General features: G+C 38.3%; 3 protein-coding genes across 3 annotated transcripts; 2 read left to right on the forward strand and 1 right to left on the reverse strand.

Annotated features, from left to right (window-relative positions):
- Window positions 1-773: 773 nt before the first annotated feature.
- On the reverse strand, window positions 774-5,431 carry LOC122075144 (lipid phosphate phosphatase epsilon 2, chloroplastic-like). Its single transcript, XM_042640061.1, has 4 exons — window positions 4,782-5,431; window positions 3,846-4,071; window positions 1,190-1,263; window positions 774-1,104 (listed from the first exon to the last, which is right to left on the reverse strand). The coding sequence occupies exons 1-4, from the start codon at window positions 5,118-5,120 to the stop codon at window positions 910-912; spliced, it is 834 nt and encodes a 277-aa protein (XP_042495995.1). The 5' UTR covers window positions 5,121-5,431; the 3' UTR covers window positions 774-909.
- A 4,629-nt stretch (window positions 5,432-10,060) lies between these two features.
- Window positions 10,061-10,572, forward strand: LOC122077540. Its single transcript, XM_042643502.1, has 2 exons — window positions 10,061-10,201; window positions 10,261-10,572. The coding sequence occupies exons 1-2, from the start codon at window positions 10,061-10,063 to the stop codon at window positions 10,570-10,572; spliced, it is 453 nt and encodes a 150-aa protein (XP_042499436.1).
- A 5,411-nt stretch (window positions 10,573-15,983) lies between these two features.
- Window positions 15,984-17,456, forward strand: LOC122077313. Its single transcript, XM_042643227.1, has one exon. The coding sequence runs from the start codon at window positions 16,502-16,504 to the stop codon at window positions 17,246-17,248; it is 747 nt and encodes a 248-aa protein (XP_042499161.1). The 5' UTR covers window positions 15,984-16,501; the 3' UTR covers window positions 17,249-17,456.
- Window positions 17,457-17,584: the final 128 nt, after the last annotated feature.

Here is a 17,584-nt window from a genome sequence, read left to right on the forward strand (position 1 = left end):
GGCCCTTGCACCAACGTGGGGGCCAATGAGAGCGTGTCCACGGGTGGGGCGATCCCATTTTTGTTCCTGGGCATAGGTGTTGCACATTCTTCTTTTTTCCCTTTATATTTTCTTATATTTTGATTAGTGATTTTTATTTGTTTATTTATTTTTGGTTGAAATTTAAGATTTTTACCCCAATCTTTGAGATCAAGATCGAGAGCTATATATCACTCTTACTTCCAACTCCTTTTTTTTTTCGTTAACGACGGGTATGCAAGCCTTCGGCCTGACTAGTCTGGCAAGCCCATTACTTCCAACTCCTTTTTTTTTTTCGTTAACGACGAGTATCCAAGCCTTCGGCCTAACTGGTTCGGCAAGCACATATTGACCCTACAACCGTATGAACCGGGTTATACCGGGGTTGAATGAGAACCATTCAACTTTCATTGAAAGCAGTGAAAAGCACTAAACACCCCGTGTGAATGGCCCAAGGTGTGCCTAGTGGGAGTCGAACTTAAGACGTCCGAGTTTACGGCTCATACCAAGTTTGTTGCGCACCAACTGCTCTACCCCCTTGGGTTTAATGTATTTTGAATAATTACTTCCAACTCTTACTTAAGTGTGCAATGTGAAAGATTGTTGTATGTTTATTTGGCTCTTGATGCTGTAGTCATCTTGTTCTCACAGGCCAAACAAATGCAGCCTTATCTTAGCCATGGATAATCAACATCCACACAGCAACTTGTCCTGCAGAACTTTTTTGGTGTACTTCCTTACAAGCCAGAGTAAATATTTATTTATTTTTATTAATATTAGACTAGTAATGTACAACCATCATCTTATCCCCAGTTTCCAAATGCATATCAACTTATAATTCTGAATCTTATATACAAGTTCTCTGCTCTTCTTTAAGCCACTTTCGAACTATTAGCAGAAAAATGACAAACAACATCCAGTGCTCCCCAGTGCAACAACGACCCGAACCCACAAAGAAGAAATATATGCTTTGGCCACAATTGCATCCCAGGACCAAAACCACAAGAGGGAGAAGAAGGAACCCAAGAAGGCGCCAACAAGGACTTGATTGATGGTATGACATTGTTGAGACACACGTATCCATGACTGCCAACAGAGAAGACATTGTTAGGTCCACACCACCCCCCCCCCACATAAAAAAAAAAAGAAAGAAAGAATGTTAGGAACTTACAAGATATGAGCCACAAGCCATTACGAGTGTTCCAATAATTACTGTAAATTCATTGATCCCCAGCCATTCAACCACTGGCACAAAAAAGGATAAAAGCATCACATCTGAGAACTGCGGTTGCCCGTAATGATTTCCAATTAATAAGAACAGCAAACCAAGTTCTAGTTTCAATACTGAACAAAGTAATCAAAATGGTACCCAATCAATCTAGCTTCAAAGAACAAACAAATAGAAATGGCCGTCATAAATGTATCATGAAAATTCTTCGGCCAAGTGAACAACGTCACCAAGTTTTGGCAAACTACTAAGAAGCATTTAAAAAAAAAAAAAAAATAGTTGATGAAAATGTATTTGAGTCGAACCAGCTTCACCTGTCTGAGCACCATGCAACTCACTATTCACTAATCCAAAACAGGACAACTAAATCAACTCAGGCAATAAATACCATATATTCAAGTTTCCTACTGCAGCTATTATAACACTTCCAATTGAGTCCAGTGGCTGTCACTAAGTTCAAAACTTTTTGAGGTACCAAATGTAAGGAAAAAGGTTATGAGGAACCTATAGAAGCCTCAAATAGTTAATTTGAATAAGATACTCATATGTAGTGACCGTATCCTTTAAGGATTTGGGTCGAAGGCAGAGAGACAAAAGACCCTCGCTTATAATCTTACAGAAGATACAGCCCTATGGATAGTGAAATTGCAAAATGTGTCAAGCATAGATGATTACAAGTAAATGGTGAAGGACTTCATTCAGATGGTCAGCATCTGGTTTCCCTTGATATTATCTACTCAGGCTTTAAGGAAGTGTACCATTTAATGAATTCTTCAAATTTCTAATGGTCCTATGTGTTACAAGTTTCTGCTTAGTATCATACTGTTCAACAGATGACCAAGAAAAACTCATAGTTTCAGGAGTGACAGGGCTCCACACTCAACAACTTCCCCACCCCCCACCCCAACAAAAAATTTAGAAAAGATTTATCAAGGAATAACTGAAAATCAATTAACTATTGAATAACATTCAAACGAATTCATATAAAAAAATTACAAAACCATATTTAAACATTTTGATGAACAGGATGCCTGTTTATCATTGGAGCAGTTTCACTAATATGAGACCTCAAGAGCTATTCCACAAAATGTTTACCTCTACTTGAGGAAATATACTTAGACTGCAGACAGAACCATGAAGAACCTTGTGGGTATGCAGGCCCAAAGAAGAATCCTAACTGAAATCAATCACTTGGGATGATTTTTTATACTCTGTGGGCGAGTCAATATTCAAACCTAGCCCCAAGGGGTAGCTCAGTTGGCAAGGACCAACACCTCATGATTTAGAGGTCATGAGTTCAACTCTGGCCTAACTAAAAAAAAAAAGAAAAAAAGAAGGGATTAAAACCTCCAAGAATCTAGGTTGTTTGCATAGCCTGTCAGAGTTAAACTATATATGGTACTGCGGAGAACTTGTGGACTTGTGGAATGGACCAGCAGGTACAAAAGGAAATATTCTTAACCAGCATGAATCACTGAGATGATTTTATATACTCTCTGTAGCGGAGTCATTCAATCATCCAATGCCCTGTGTTGTCTGCACTGGCAGGCTGCTCAAGTTTGCTTTGGAAACTTTTGGTTTTTACATAATAGGAAGAAGTTTTTCTTTAGTCTTTGGTTTCCACTTTTGATGAGCTCCAACAGAAGTAGGAGGTGGCTGAGTTATCCAACTCTTTTCTAAAGGGAGCATGGTTTTATTTGAAAGAAAATCTTTCTCCTTGGTGTTTAATTGTGTGATATGATTCAAGGGCTTCTGAGTGTTGTGATTTGATCCAAATTCTCACCCAAAGGTTGCTTTGACCCCAGTTCTTGCACCAAAAAGAGAGAGAGAGAGAAAAAAAGGTTCACTTTATACCTTTCCAAGTTTCTTGGACCATAGTTTTGAATACCTGACTTTGATTTTGTGAATCTCGGCTTTAGATCTAACTTTTTTGCAATGTTCTAGCGTGTTTCTTTCAACCAGAATCCTAATTCTTGATGTCATTCTTGACATGGTCTCATTCTGTTTTCAAGTTACTTTTACATTTAATCAACAAAACCTACGCCAACATGTTTCCGTTACAATGTCTAGCATATCAGCTTATTTTCCCAATCTCATCAACCACAACCAAACCCTCTAATGTCCTCTCTGGTTTCACTAAATCTTCCCTCTCCCATAAATCCTATTACCTTTATTTGCTGTTCCCCCAGTCCTTTACTTTCATTTCTCATATAACCGAAAAAATTCGCCTAAGCCTTACATGTCCTGCATTACTATGACTTATGTTCATTATAAGAAAAAAAACCCATAATATACCTAAGATATTAATATATGTCGTGTAAGGAATGTAACATGAAAGGACATCCAATATAGGCACTTCCTCGATTTGGAATAATCAAAAGAATGCAGGCCTAACATTCAGGTCAAAGTAAAGAGGTAACCCAAGCAGTAAATATTAAGATAATATACCTAAGATATTAATTTATGCTATACAAGGAATGTAACATGCAAGTACATCCAATATAGGCACTTCACCAATTCAGAATAATCAAAGCAATGCAGGCACTAACATTCAGATCAAAGTAAACCATAAATGAAGCAATAATTAGGAAGGACTGACATGATTGTATTACAAAAATGACGGCAAAAAAGATAGATTGTGCATGTGAAGATGGCATCCCAGGGTCAGCCTTCAAAGAGGAAATGGGTCTCTTTTGGTTGAGAAATTTCTTCAGAGCAACACTGAGCCAGCCATTTACGATACTTCCCATTGCAGCCCACAATGCTTCAGCATCATGCCTATAAAGGATGAAAGCACCAAAAGCAGCAGTGACCAACCACTTGCTCTGCAATAAAAAAAGAATAACATTCAATATATTTATAGATAGATTTTTGTTGAGAACCCACAAAATTGAGAATGCACAAAAAATGGTAGTGCTAAAGCTGTGAAGCCATGTGAGCTATATTTCTGACCCTACATAGTTGCCCTTAAGCCCCCAGTTCCGTCCAAGAGAATTTGTTAAGAGTTTGGACAATCTCTGCTCCCAATTAAATTAGTGGTTCTATTTGGAGCCAACATCCAAGCCTCTCTAAGCAGATGAGAGCATCTTGGGTATTGAACTGAAAGCCCTGATTGAGTTTCCAAGCCTCTCTCTAAGCAAATGACAGCAAAGCATCATGGGCTGAAAGCCTTGATTGAGTTTCCAAGCCTCACTAAGTACAAGAGTCATACACCATAAACAAACTTCTCTCTCGCAAGAACCTTTGGGTTTCAAACTTAGACATGAAAACATAGAGAGTCCAGACACAAATGTGAGCAAACATTCCAGGAAGTCATATTCACAAACATTTAAGGGCCCAGAACCCACATGAAAGTAAGGCAGAGCCATAAGCTGAGATTAAGGACGAAGGTAAACCAAACAAGACAAATCGATCAAAAACCATAAATGATTTAAATCATCTTCTCCTGTTATGTTCATGGATGGCTCAGAATATGACAATCCAATACTAAAATTCAGAATTCTAAAAGAAAAAAATCAGAACAGACGCTACTAACCAATTGATTAAAAGTGACTTCCAGTCCCCCAGAAAGAAAATCTGGACAATACTCCGATGATACATTACCCGAGACAGCTTCTAGTTTTATGAGCTGAGTACCTTCATCACCATCAACACACTGAGCAGCATTTCCAACAAATGGGATTTTGCTTTTCTGCCAAAAAACCAAGTTCCTCTCAGTAATGGGGCTTCTCGAGCTACTCCCAGCAATGAAAGAAGGTGATGACGAGGGGATTGAGGGAGAAGGAAAGGTCTTAAGGGTTCTAGAGCGAGAAGGAAGAGTTCTTGGAGACAAGATGAAGATGGGTCTGTAAGAAGTGGGCAATGCAGCATTCATTCTGACTCTTGGAACTCCCGACTCCCCAACAAGGAAGATTTGGGGGTGGACATCAAAAGAGGCAGTGAGGAATACGAAACGAGAGAATTATCCCTCTTTTGTAGTATCACCGTACCGGGAAAGTTGGCTGTCATCTAAGTAATTACAATTACAAAGGTGACGGGAAAGTACAAAATCTGTTCTTCTTCTTCTAGAATCTTGATACGGCTGTGGCAGCAGGTCGGGACCGTTTGTCGGATTCAGATACCCTCCACTTCCCAGCCGCCCTGGGCGCCCGCCACATCCGACGGCTGGAAGGCATTTTGGGCAGATCCTCTCACTTTTATTTATTTATTTATTTTTAAGAAAAAGGTGTCGATGTTCCATGCATGGTAATGATCTTAACTCCTCGACTGAAACGGTAATGGGTGTGTCGACTCAAATTCAGAATCATAATCAGTGATGGGGCAAAGATATTTTTTTACTAGGCTACCAATATGATGGCAAAACGAGATTCTCTCAAGTGCACGAGTCACTTCAATGTGCATAGAACGATTGAGAGTCATTTGGGGGTATGTCTTGATGTCACCAGCTGCCTGATGCACACTAGAGGGGTTGACACATTGAAAAGGATTTGGTTCCTAAGGCATACACCCGAATTTCCCACTTCTTAACCATCAAATGCATGCTAGGCACCCAGTAAGCTGGAGAGGATGATGAACAATACATACATATTACAGAGTTGACTGGAAGACCAAGGGCTTTTTGAAAGAAGGAAAAAAAAAAAAAAACGAAATCCATTCGAATCAAACAGAGTCAATTGAGAATTGATTGGAATTAGTCAAAAGTAATTGAAAATTTGATAGAAGGGGTGGGAATCGGCTGGATCGATCATGGCCGATTCCATCACGAATTGTTCGATTCTCTGATTAGAATTTGAAAATTGTAATTTTCGGGTCCTTTAACCTATATTTTCCAAAGGCAAATTCGTTCCCCCTCCTTCCTTTCATCGTAGAAGGCTTCTTTCTAGCTAGTTCTTCATATTTGAAATCAACACCATGCCATTCTTTATTATCTTAACTTCAAAATGATCTCAATCCTTATTGTTTCACCAGGTTTTGGTTCTAAACTCAAATCCTTCTCTTTCATAGGCCTTATCTTAGCTAGCATCTTCGTTACTTGCCCTTTTCTCTTTTTCTTAGATATTTCTTGAAAATTGTGTAGTTTAAATGTATAAATTTTGTTATTATTTTTAAGGGAAAAGAATGGGTATGCTAGCGTATTACCTAGGAATAAGGTATGCTTGCATCTATTGATCGTCAGATGATAAAATTGCAATATATACCATTAGATGAAAAATAACAATACGTAATATGTCCAATGTAAATATACTAAATGATATGTGAATATACGATACAATATACATCTAAACTACATGTTCATCTTTTTGTCTTCTTCGTCTATGTAGAAGGCAACATCATTTCATCCCCTTTGCAGCTGCAATACCTGTGCAACACTACAAATTGCCCCACACTCCCCCTCTCTCTCTACACTACACCCTTCCTCCTAGCGAACTCCGCCCCATCCCCTTCCCTGCTCCCTTGTTGTTCCTCCTAAGTACCAAATCATCGACCACTGCAATACAGAAAAATCTTGCTGAAATCTCTCTCTCCCATTCACTGCTATCCCATACCGCTTGGAGAGCGTAAACCAGGGATAATGACGGGCTAAACATCTTACCATAAGAAAACTGCAGATGGCATTGTAAGAGGACGCAATGGAAACACAAGAAACCCTTTTGCATTCACACCCTCCCCCCAAACAAAAAAACCCCCCCTTTTGCCAATATTATTATTGTTCTTTGAAATATGCTTCTTTTTTTTTTAACTGTTCATCTTATCTTGTTTTCATCCCTGATATCAGATTAACATTGGTAGCCCAAAATGGATGACGGGGAAAATGTGAAAAGAGCCTTTTAAAAGGAACACTTTGATTTTCCATCAAATGGGTTTAAGTTTTGAATTTTCACAAAGGTGAAAGTAGATTCAAACCTTTCGCATGCATATTAGAATATTAAGCCCACCCGATGCGATTCAAATGCGCCTCAAGAACCCACACACATATGTCATAGGAGAGTGCCTCTCCAAAAGGTTTGCATCCTTAAGTAACAAACTTATATATATACCCACACTTTCATTCATCTATTTCCAATGTGGGACTAAATAATTTATCCTAAAAAGACAAGTCTTTGGCTTTGTTTTTGTATTTTTAAAATTTTCATTCAAAAAACTTCCTTCCAACACTTTTGAGTTCAAGACCCAAAAGTTAAAGTAAAAAATAAAAGTAAAACAAATGAAAATAATCACAATTTTGAAACTTTATCAAATAAAATAAATAGTTATATTAATACAACAATGCATGACATTTATGTCTATAACGGTGCTTGAAAACTAAAGCATTACAAATAACTTGAAGATAAAAATTTTCGAGCCCGGATCTCATCTCGCACCATCAATCACGTAATCTACATGGAATGGGACCAAATTCAAAGTTTTCAAGCGCCTGCATGACCTGCATTAAATATAGGCAGTGCACACACATGAAGTTATCATTTTAAAATGACTTTTAAGATAAGACAAGAATTTATGCTGGGCTTGTACGTATAACTTGATGGCAAACTATTCAAGCGCTGACCAAAGACCAAAATATACAGTCTGAGTAGTTGGTTCAGAATAAATGAATTTGCTGACCAAAGACCAACATAGTTATTGTAAGAGTGAATGAATAATGGTTTTCAAACACTTACGTGTGTCATTCCACCAGTATTTGCATATTAAAAGGTCCACCAGCTAGGATACATGAAAATGATGGAAGTGTATGTTGGATGGGAGCATTCAATTTAGGTTGGCAAATACTTACGCTCCGTTTGGTATCGTTTTAAAAAAACGTTTTTAGAATTTTTTCGTTCTATTGGAATGAAAAAACGGAATCTTCTATTTGATGCACTTATGGTCCGTTTCTGTTTTTTTGAAACAAAAAGTGAAAAAAAAAACTGAAAAAACGAAAGTGGACGGAACTCCAAAATGGAGTTCTGTCTTCCCAGTTTCGTTCCATTTTACAAAAAAAAAAAAAAAAAAAAAAAAATTCTCGATAAAAATCTGAAATTTTGAAACACCATTTTTTCGTTTAAAAACTACGTTTTGACACAGAAACTGAAATTTTCGTTTTTGACACTAAACGACGTTTCTGGAACAGAAACGACACCAAACGGGCCCTTGGTCGGATGTTTATCTTTTTGAGTACTCCTCCTCGTTGCGGTGTGAGATTGAATTCGTTGTTTCAATGATCTTCTGATCGTGCATGTGATGATGTGAGTATTCAACATCTATCTTTTTTCCTCTCATATTTATTATATATGTAATGAATTCAAATTCGAGGGCAATCACAGTGTGCTTGTCAATGGAGAAGATAATAGGAGGTGGGTAAGCGAAATTATCTAAATAGATGAAATAACGGAAGGAACTGTGCCGGCCACAAGAGATAGTCACAAATTACAACTTGTCAAGATAGATTTTTGAAGTAGGTGAGAGATGCCGCCAAGGGCAAATTTAAAATAGAGTTTATTTGTTTGTTCCGCCATTAATCACTTAAAACGGTTTGTATCATAATTGTGCGGCTATGCCAATAATGATGAATTGTTGATTGATGAAACTTATGCTGTATTCCTCCCCGCTTTCTTTTAATAAATTGGCTCTTTGCATTCTCCAATTTGTATCAAACCTTAGGCTGATAGTGATACATGTTTTTGCATGGCTTTTGGTATTGGGATAAGATTGGCCATGTACAATCCTGATATCAATATCAGACTAATACCATATCTATGGTACCAGAATAGAGAGGGCAAAGTGGATAAAAAAAAACCCTGTATCAATATTTGAGGGAAATGGTTTGATGTAGCCTGGTATGATCAATCCATATCGTTATTAATATCAATATCAGCAGCATCAGATTCCATCCACTAAAACCCTATCATTAATTATAAGTCTGACTTATATCATTAATTTGTCTAGAGGATGGACCTTACCAGAATGGAAATGTTGTTCCATTGTAACTTAATAGTCGCAACTTTGAGTAGGAAAATATTAAGACTGCACCTATTATGACCCTCTTAATACCTCTCAAAAACGGGATTCTTATGCAATGAGTACAACTTTACCACCCCCTGGAGAATGCCACAATTATAAGAACATCCCTATGTTTCATCAAATTAGATTCAAACCCTTTACCATCAGTCATTGTTAAGGAATATACCTTATTTGTTGATATCAGCAATTACATTTTATTTGAAGTATCAAAATGCCCTTATGAAATACGAAGTACCAAAAAAACCCTTGCAATAAGTTGCTATTTCTTTCACCCAAATCGTAATTATTAGACCACCGGCGGTCGTTCAAAGTAGCGGCAGCAGTAGCATTGGCAACGGTATATGACAGATGCATCTCAATCGAACTTGGGAAATGTGAGTTGCAGAAAAATTACTGCCCAAGTCACAAGCCCTAGAATTGATTCCATAGTTGCCATGGCTTCAAATCCTAGGTGAACATTTGCTCCTTCGAACCCAAGTTTCTTTTTTGTTTTATGCCATTTATTTGTGCATATGCATACTGATCATCACTAATGGGTGGGCGATGGCGGGTCCGGAGGTTGATGCAGAGATGATGTAGAAGGAAGAGAGGGTTTGCAAACTATTGAGAGCAAGAAAGGGAGAGGTCAGATGAGGAGATGCAAGAGACGGTAGGTTATGTCCGACTTCAAGGCTCGACCACCGATGGATTTGATAAACCAGACCAGATCACTCTCCAATTGAAACCCTAACCCAAGAAAAGAGGAGTAAGCTGAACACGATTTTGGGATCTAAATCAAAGATTCTTTTGAGGGTAAAGGTTAGGGTTACGAGGAGGATGGAAGCAACCGGGGATGAAGGGCTGCTGAAGACGATTCGACCACCGAGGCTCAAAGATGTGGGCCTCGAGGACTGCGCTCTTTCCCCTGAAGCCATCGAAGAGCATTCCTCAAGGTCGCCAGCTCCATCAGCTCTCGGGGTTCCTCTATCCTCACCATTGTTAAAGATGAAGAAGACGACGCTAATAGCTGTATCCAGGATCTTGGCCCAAGCGACGGCAAGTTGCCTGATGCATTTGTAGGGATATCATCGACACCGACAGCGGCACAACCGAGACCCTTTGGCAATGAGAAAGGCAGTGGCTTGCCACAAACCTTCGGGGATGATGTCGTCGTTGCCGATCTTGGCGATTTGTTGAGTGATGAGGAAGGTCACCATAGTGACATCAAAGTATTGGGAACGGAGATATCTGAGGGAGAGAAGGCATGTGTGGACGACTTGCAGGGTCTCAAGGTCAAGGAAGAGGTATATCAAAAAGACGACGATCAGCAAGGCAACGTCGAAAGATAGGTGAGAAGGGAAGAAGGGTAAAATCGTCATTTTAAAGCCTCATTTAACAGTGACTGAAGGTAGGGGGCTGAGTCTAATTTGGTGAAATAGAGAGAGGTGATTTTATAATTATGGTATTCTCCAGGGGGTAACGTTGTAAATTACCCTAATGACCTTCACATTTGACAAAGTATAAATTTATCTAATAGTCCAATAGCCCATTGGAGCCCCACCGTAGCCCATTCTGTAGGGAAAGTTAGAGCTCAACAATAGGCCCAGTATCAGGGCCTGGCAAAAGGCTCTTATATCCGAGCTAGTCCTGACCTGAGCCCAATAAATTGCCAGCTCTAGGGAATCAGAAAAGGGTTGGGCACGCCACTGGGCTGCCCAGCCCCCTCCTAGTGAAAATACCCCTGACCATGGCTGTCCACCCTTCCCTATATCTGCTGCTTGCGAGCTGACCCAGAGCGGCAGCGTGCCCAACCCTCTTCATATTGGGAATGACTTGCATGGATCATTTCCACATCTAAAATTCTCTCTCTCTCTCTCTCTCTCTCTGGATAACAAAGGTTTAAAAGCCAGAATTAGACATGGGATTGGCCTCTATCAATTTCGATTTGATAATAGATTTGAATCGATCAAATCCTAGAAAATGGAAAATAAATTAGAAACAAAGATTGTCAAGGATATTTGATTTTTTGGGAAATTTTTAGTCAATAATGTTGTAGATCTACTTATAAGAGGTAAATTTCATTGATTTCTACTATTTTATTGAAAAAAAAAATAAAATCAAAGAGTAGTCAAGGGCCAAATAAAAGAAAAAGTATAGAAGGCCAATTCCAAAATAGATTATAAGAATCTAACAATAATCAGAATTAGAGTTCAACGATTTCAATCCAATTCTTTAAACAATGGTGGATAACCAAAATTATAGAACTGTTAGGTCTTAGGAGTTTAATCGGTAATTGAATATAAACCATAATCATGAGAAGAGAATAAAAGCAGAGAAGGTGGTTTATAAATTGTGGAACAAAGGCGCTTTTCCTACACTTCCGATGGTGCCCCAATGCCCCATATCCATCACTGGGGCAAAGTGTTTGTCAAGTGGGCTACCGGATTCCGTTGAAGTCGAGTCATCTGATAGTGATTGACTAAAAAGTGATTCCAAAGTTTTATTTCTTTATTTATTTTTTCTTTTTCGTTTATAAGATTTCGATAGGCACGAATTTATGGCTCTCCTTCTAAACTGTTGAGACAATTTTGTCACCTTTCTCTTTAACTAGGCACAGACATATAGTCTAATATTTATGGACACATAATTCCAAACTGCTTGTGTTTGATTGAAGAATGTTGGAGGGAGAGCCGTTTAAAGGATCACAATCCTATTTTTACATTTTTGGAGTATATCACTTTGATTGAAAAAAAAAATTGTCTATCATATCAAATGGAAAAAAAAATGTAATGTTACAAATTATTTTATATTTTAAGGTTTCAAAAATAGAAATCACAAAGTGGCTTAGATCTGGTAATATAGAGAAACACAAAAGGAAAGCTATTTCAAAGAGAAGGTATGAAGTTGTTGATAATCATAATAAATAGGACTGAATTTTCCCAAGGCCGCATTGAAAGGGCATCAATTCACCGTGGTTCATCAATATCGTACAATAGGGAGGAGATATTGTTGGTGTACAATGTCTTGTATTCCATCGCAGTTTAATCTAGGGAGTACTGGTGCAGATGTCTCGACAGACAGAAAGATGATCATGTGTTACAAGTAAACGGGCCTTGGGGGTTGCAAGAGGGCAAGAGGCCCCCTGCATAGCGGGGGTGTAGGGGGCGCAGCCCTGCTCTAATTTTTTCGTCGGCATTTTTGTACTTTTCGGATTAGAATTTTTTCGCTATATATGTATAGCAAGGTTTTTTTTCTCTGTAATGCAAACCATTTGAGAGAAGTGTGAGGACGAACATTGTAACCCTATTAATTCTTCATTGATAGTGAAGCATGATCTCATTTCATTGAGGACGAAGGCAATCTTGCTGAACCTCGTAAACTTGTGCGCATTACTTATTTTTGTTTTTTCATTGTCTTCTGCATCATTTTAAGGCTGCATTTTTATAGACATATAAGAAGAGAGAAAGTCACATCATGACCCTCCTTCCTTCATCGAGTGGCAAACGACCTAAAGCTTTATCATAATAAATATGATAATGAAATATGAATTCCCTGTTGCCTACAAAAAAAATTGTGAATTCTATGTTCCCATCTTCTCTTCTTAAAATAATTTAACCACGATACACATAAATTAATCCAGGGGACAATGATGAAAAAATAAGAGAGGAAAAGCAGAGGAGGAAATCATTCATATAGATGTCAGGCAGCCCAGATAAGCACTAGAGAGATTATGAAAGATTGATTGTTATCAATTATCAATCACTATTCACTAACTTTGTACCATTTTTTATTTGTTTTTCTGACCCTTAGGTAAACGGGCTCGTTCCATTGCCTTCTTTACAAAAGTGCAATCCCAATAATTTCAACAATCAAGCATTCATTTTTCTGCCAAAGGTAAGCTTAATATAACTAACTATCTTAATGATGGAAGACGAAAGCCTTCTTAATATAGTCATTAAAAGTAGTCATTAAAATATTAAAATGCTATATACCATCATGTCTTGAGATGTTGGGACTCATGAAGCTATTAGTTTCACGGTGGGACTCATTAAGCTATTTTTTTTTTTTTTTTCTTAAAGTGGTGAAGAACTCATTGAACTAACATAATTTTGCGGTTCAGATTCGAGGGTAAACCTTGGTTACATGCCATCACACCTAATCCATGTAAGAGTTCTAATTAGTCACGGGGAGATTCGAGTTGGAGACATTTGTTAACACCCAACGTCTTTGGACCAATGGAGCTATATTTAGAACTTGGCATCTCCTTTAAGATACGAGTATAAAATAGTTTTCAAGAATAAGTCGAAAGTGACATCTGTGCATCACCGTCATGCACATTTTATAAATATACAATCCCTTAATACCTTAAAGTTTTAGGTTGATCTATCAAACATGGTATTATAACCTAAGTATATCCCTTTTGTTATCATCTTTAAGTTGACTGTCTACGTGTAGAGGCAGATATGCCGAAGTTACGTGTGAAGATTGATTTTGAGATGTTGGAATTGTAGGTCTTTGGTGCCTTCATTTACATGAGGAACTATCTCCACTTAATGCTATAATGTTTTGAGTTGAGTTGGACCCTCCAACACCATGCATAAGTGAAAAAGAACTACCTAGTGCAACTCCTTAACGAGGAAATTACAAAAGTGCCTCGCCGCTGGGTTCTGATTCCTGTCATTGCATGTTTAAAGAAGGTAGGTACAGAATTGGTAATGAGGATTACATTGCCAGTATATCCACAGAAAACCATAGTGCTACGCATAATGATAGTTATTGTACTTACTACTCACACTAGACAAGTTGGATGTTGGGAAGATTATAGAAGGAGAATGAGTAGCCAAACATTGATAAAGGGGAAACAAGTTTAGGTTCTTCGCTAAATTGGGTACAAGGGATCTTCTTACTTCTCTATATGTTTTTTTTTTTAGGTATACAAACCAAATGGTTAAAGTGTTAAAAGTGAAGAAGAAAGTGATTATTAGGAGGAAAAATAGAAGAAAAAAAAAATTCAAGTACAAGAGTTTATTTTTCTAACTTGGGAAGAAAAGGCTAAAAACACCTTTTTGGATATGTTACCTAATCTATCCTGGTTTTGAAACAAAGAAGGATCCCATGCTTATTATCATGTCGGTCACATATTCTGATATTCACATTATGATTGGAGAGGACCATAATGTACGCAGTCTTACCCATGATTAGTAGAGAGGTTGTTTTTTGACATGAAACTGCAATCATTAAGTTGCAAGGGACCAACCTTACTGTTGCACCAATATTTACCTTTTAAGAACAACAATAAACAATAATAGATTCAGCCTTATTCCAACTTAATGGGATAACAAAATAAAAGAAATGATTGAAAATAAAATAAGAAATAGTGAGACTAAATATTTAAGATAATGGATGGAGGAGTGGAGGACTGAGGTTGCCTTTTTATGATTTCTTAAATTGCATTAACTCCTAGAATGCATTCTAATAATGCGTAACAAATGCAGCCTATATCTTATATCTCCATTATTAATTGCAACAACTCCATAATTAAATTCTTTAATAGAAGAAACGTTTCTCCTCTTCATCATCTTCTTCTTCTTCTTTTTTTCATTTCAATGCGCATGCATTTATTTTGATTGAATGATTTTATTAATTTTATTATTTATTTATTTTACAGTTGAAATGATAGGACAATGCAATGAAAGTTGCGAATTACAAACAACAAATGCCCGTGGTTTCTTTCTTCATTCCCCAGGAGGCCTATGACCACTTAATTTACTCACCAATTTAAAATTATTTTCTTCACTGCCTCAAAATATATATTTTTTTCTTGCATTTCAAACATAGCTTTAATAGCGCAATTCTAATACCCGCAGTACGGAAGAGGTAGAAAATAGCAAGAAATAGTGATCCAAGTGGTCTTCGAATCTAGACTTCTAGATCGCGTGTCTGACATTTCCTTTCCCCACTTCCCAAGAACCACCACACAACCGAAGTAGTGTCTCAACTTTCAATTGGTTCTGAAATCTCTGGATTACCCAGTCCACCCCCCCCCCTCCCTCGCCTCGTGTACTCTCTTGTCTCCTCTAAGATGAATGAACACTCCTGTACGGTATTAAAAAAAACGGAATTCAGGGTAGTTTCACACTTTCACGTGAGATCATGGCAGAGCACCCGATTCAAAATCGTATTGTCAATACACAAACACTCTCAATTCTCCACAAAAATCCCATGCGGAAAAGTCGCGACCAAGAGTGAAGTCCAACGATTAGGACGCATATTAGTCTTCTTAGCTGTTGGATTTTCATTGTTTTTCGTCAATATTCATAGAGGATTTGAGTCCTCATCTTTCTTATTCCAACTCCTAAGTCTTAATCACACAATCAATCGGAATTCATTCTTGAACAAGATTTAGATTCATAACTATCACGTGTTCAAATAATAATCCAATGACTCTCAATATGATATCTTTGTTTTGATTGATAGAAACACAACTATTGAATCATCGTTTAAACAAATGTTAAACGTCCAAATAATTATGCATTGACATGAATTATCATCGCTTTGGAAAAGAGCCAAATTCACAAGATACCCACTTATCAAGAGGTGGGGGCGTCATTTCGCATCTCTCACTGTCTGGGCGTTTGGGCGCGCGACCAAGAAGAAGAGTTGGTGAAAGTTTGAATAATTTTCCTTGGAAATATCAGGATATAATCATACTGGCCCACCACTTCGCCTCAGGGTTGAAACTTGAAAGGACAAGAACCCCCTCAAAAGTGGTGGAATGGAAGACCGGTCGTGCTCATGTTTTTGATAATGATAGTGGTTTTTGAATTTGGATCCCCTACAGCCGGTTGGACAGGATCCTTGCTCATGGTTTTATATACTCCCTCACATTTCCCAATTGTCCTATAAATCACTAGACCTGCTCCACGGAATTGGCTTCGCTTCTCCTTTCGTAAAAGAAAAGTCCCCAAACCCCAACTCTCACTCTGCCCCCTCCACTCCCACTTCCCAAGTCCCACTACCAGTCAAGTCTCACTCTTCCCTCTCATCCCACTCGTTTTTCCCTCTTCTTTCTCAGAATTCAAGACTTGCAGCGCTCTTTAGATTTCCCTTTCCCTTTCCTCTTAAATAAACCTCTCTCTCTCTCTCTCTGGTTTCGCCTTAATTGGTCTTCGTGCTTCTCTGCATCCACACGTTCGTCCTCTTTAGATTACGAAGCAGAAACCGACAGCTGGTCTTTCGGTTTCACTCAATATCTTCTTCCCTCTGTGACGTACTTCCATGGATTGTTTCGATTTTGATAACATAAAAGCAGAGAAATCGAAGGCGATGCAGAGGTATCTTCGTCTTCGGAAGATGGCAAACTTGTTCCGTTGCGTCGAGGTATGCATAGCTCTGCTCTTACTATTCTGGTTCTCTACTCGTCTCCCTGTTGCCGTCAGGATCTCCGGTGAGTATTTCCGGGATCTATGTCTATTCCTTGTCAGCCCTCGCTTCGTCTTCCTAGCAGGCAACGCCATCATACTCACTCTCTTCGCCAAATCCGGCCAGTTCTCGGCCCTAGGCCTCAGCCCCAACACCTCTGGCACCGGAGATCTCTACGACGAGTTCATCAAGAATAATACTGATAATCAATCTCGTCAGAATCCCCAAGTAGATGACAATTCTGCTCCAACACCGGCGCCAGAGGAGTTGGTATACGAGGACAAAGAGATAGTGCACGGAGAAGAGAAAGTGAACACAATCACCAATGCCTATCGGAGGAGTCAATCGGAGAACTTGAACCCCAAGTTGAAAACCGATTCCGGCGAGAAGCCACACAGAAAGCTCAGGCAATCGGAAACAGAGAAATGCTGGGTTATAGGAAGGGACGCAGAAGAACCGTCGACGGTGGCGTTATACTCAAACGGGGAGGATGATATGAGTAATGAAGAGTTCCAGCGCACCATAGAAGCTTTCATCGCGAGGCAACAAAAGTTTCAGAGGGAGGAATTTTTGGCTATGGTTCTACAGAACTACAGCAGCTGAATTCAAAAACCAGAAACCAATTTACAAAATAAACAAAAAAATGTTATGAACATAAAAATCCTAAAAGTGTTACTGTGGAGATTGCTGAGAAGAACATTCAAAATCCTCCCACCAATCCTCTATCCCTTTCTTTACTTTTTTTCGTTTTCTCATGAAGCCATGGATTGATGTACACTTGTACAGTTTTAATATCGTTAAAAAGGAAGGAAAGGGCTTTTCTATTTTCCTGTTTAATTTAATTTTTGCTTTTTCATCAATTATTTCCCCGTTTTCGGGAAAAATAATAATAATAATAATAATAATAATAATAATAATCTACACCAACTATTCAACTTC

This window comes from Macadamia integrifolia, chromosome 4, assembly GCF_013358625.1.
Source record: "Macadamia integrifolia cultivar HAES 741 chromosome 4, SCU_Mint_v3, whole genome shotgun sequence".
Taxonomy (NCBI): Eukaryota; Viridiplantae; Streptophyta; class Magnoliopsida; order Proteales; family Proteaceae; genus Macadamia; species Macadamia integrifolia.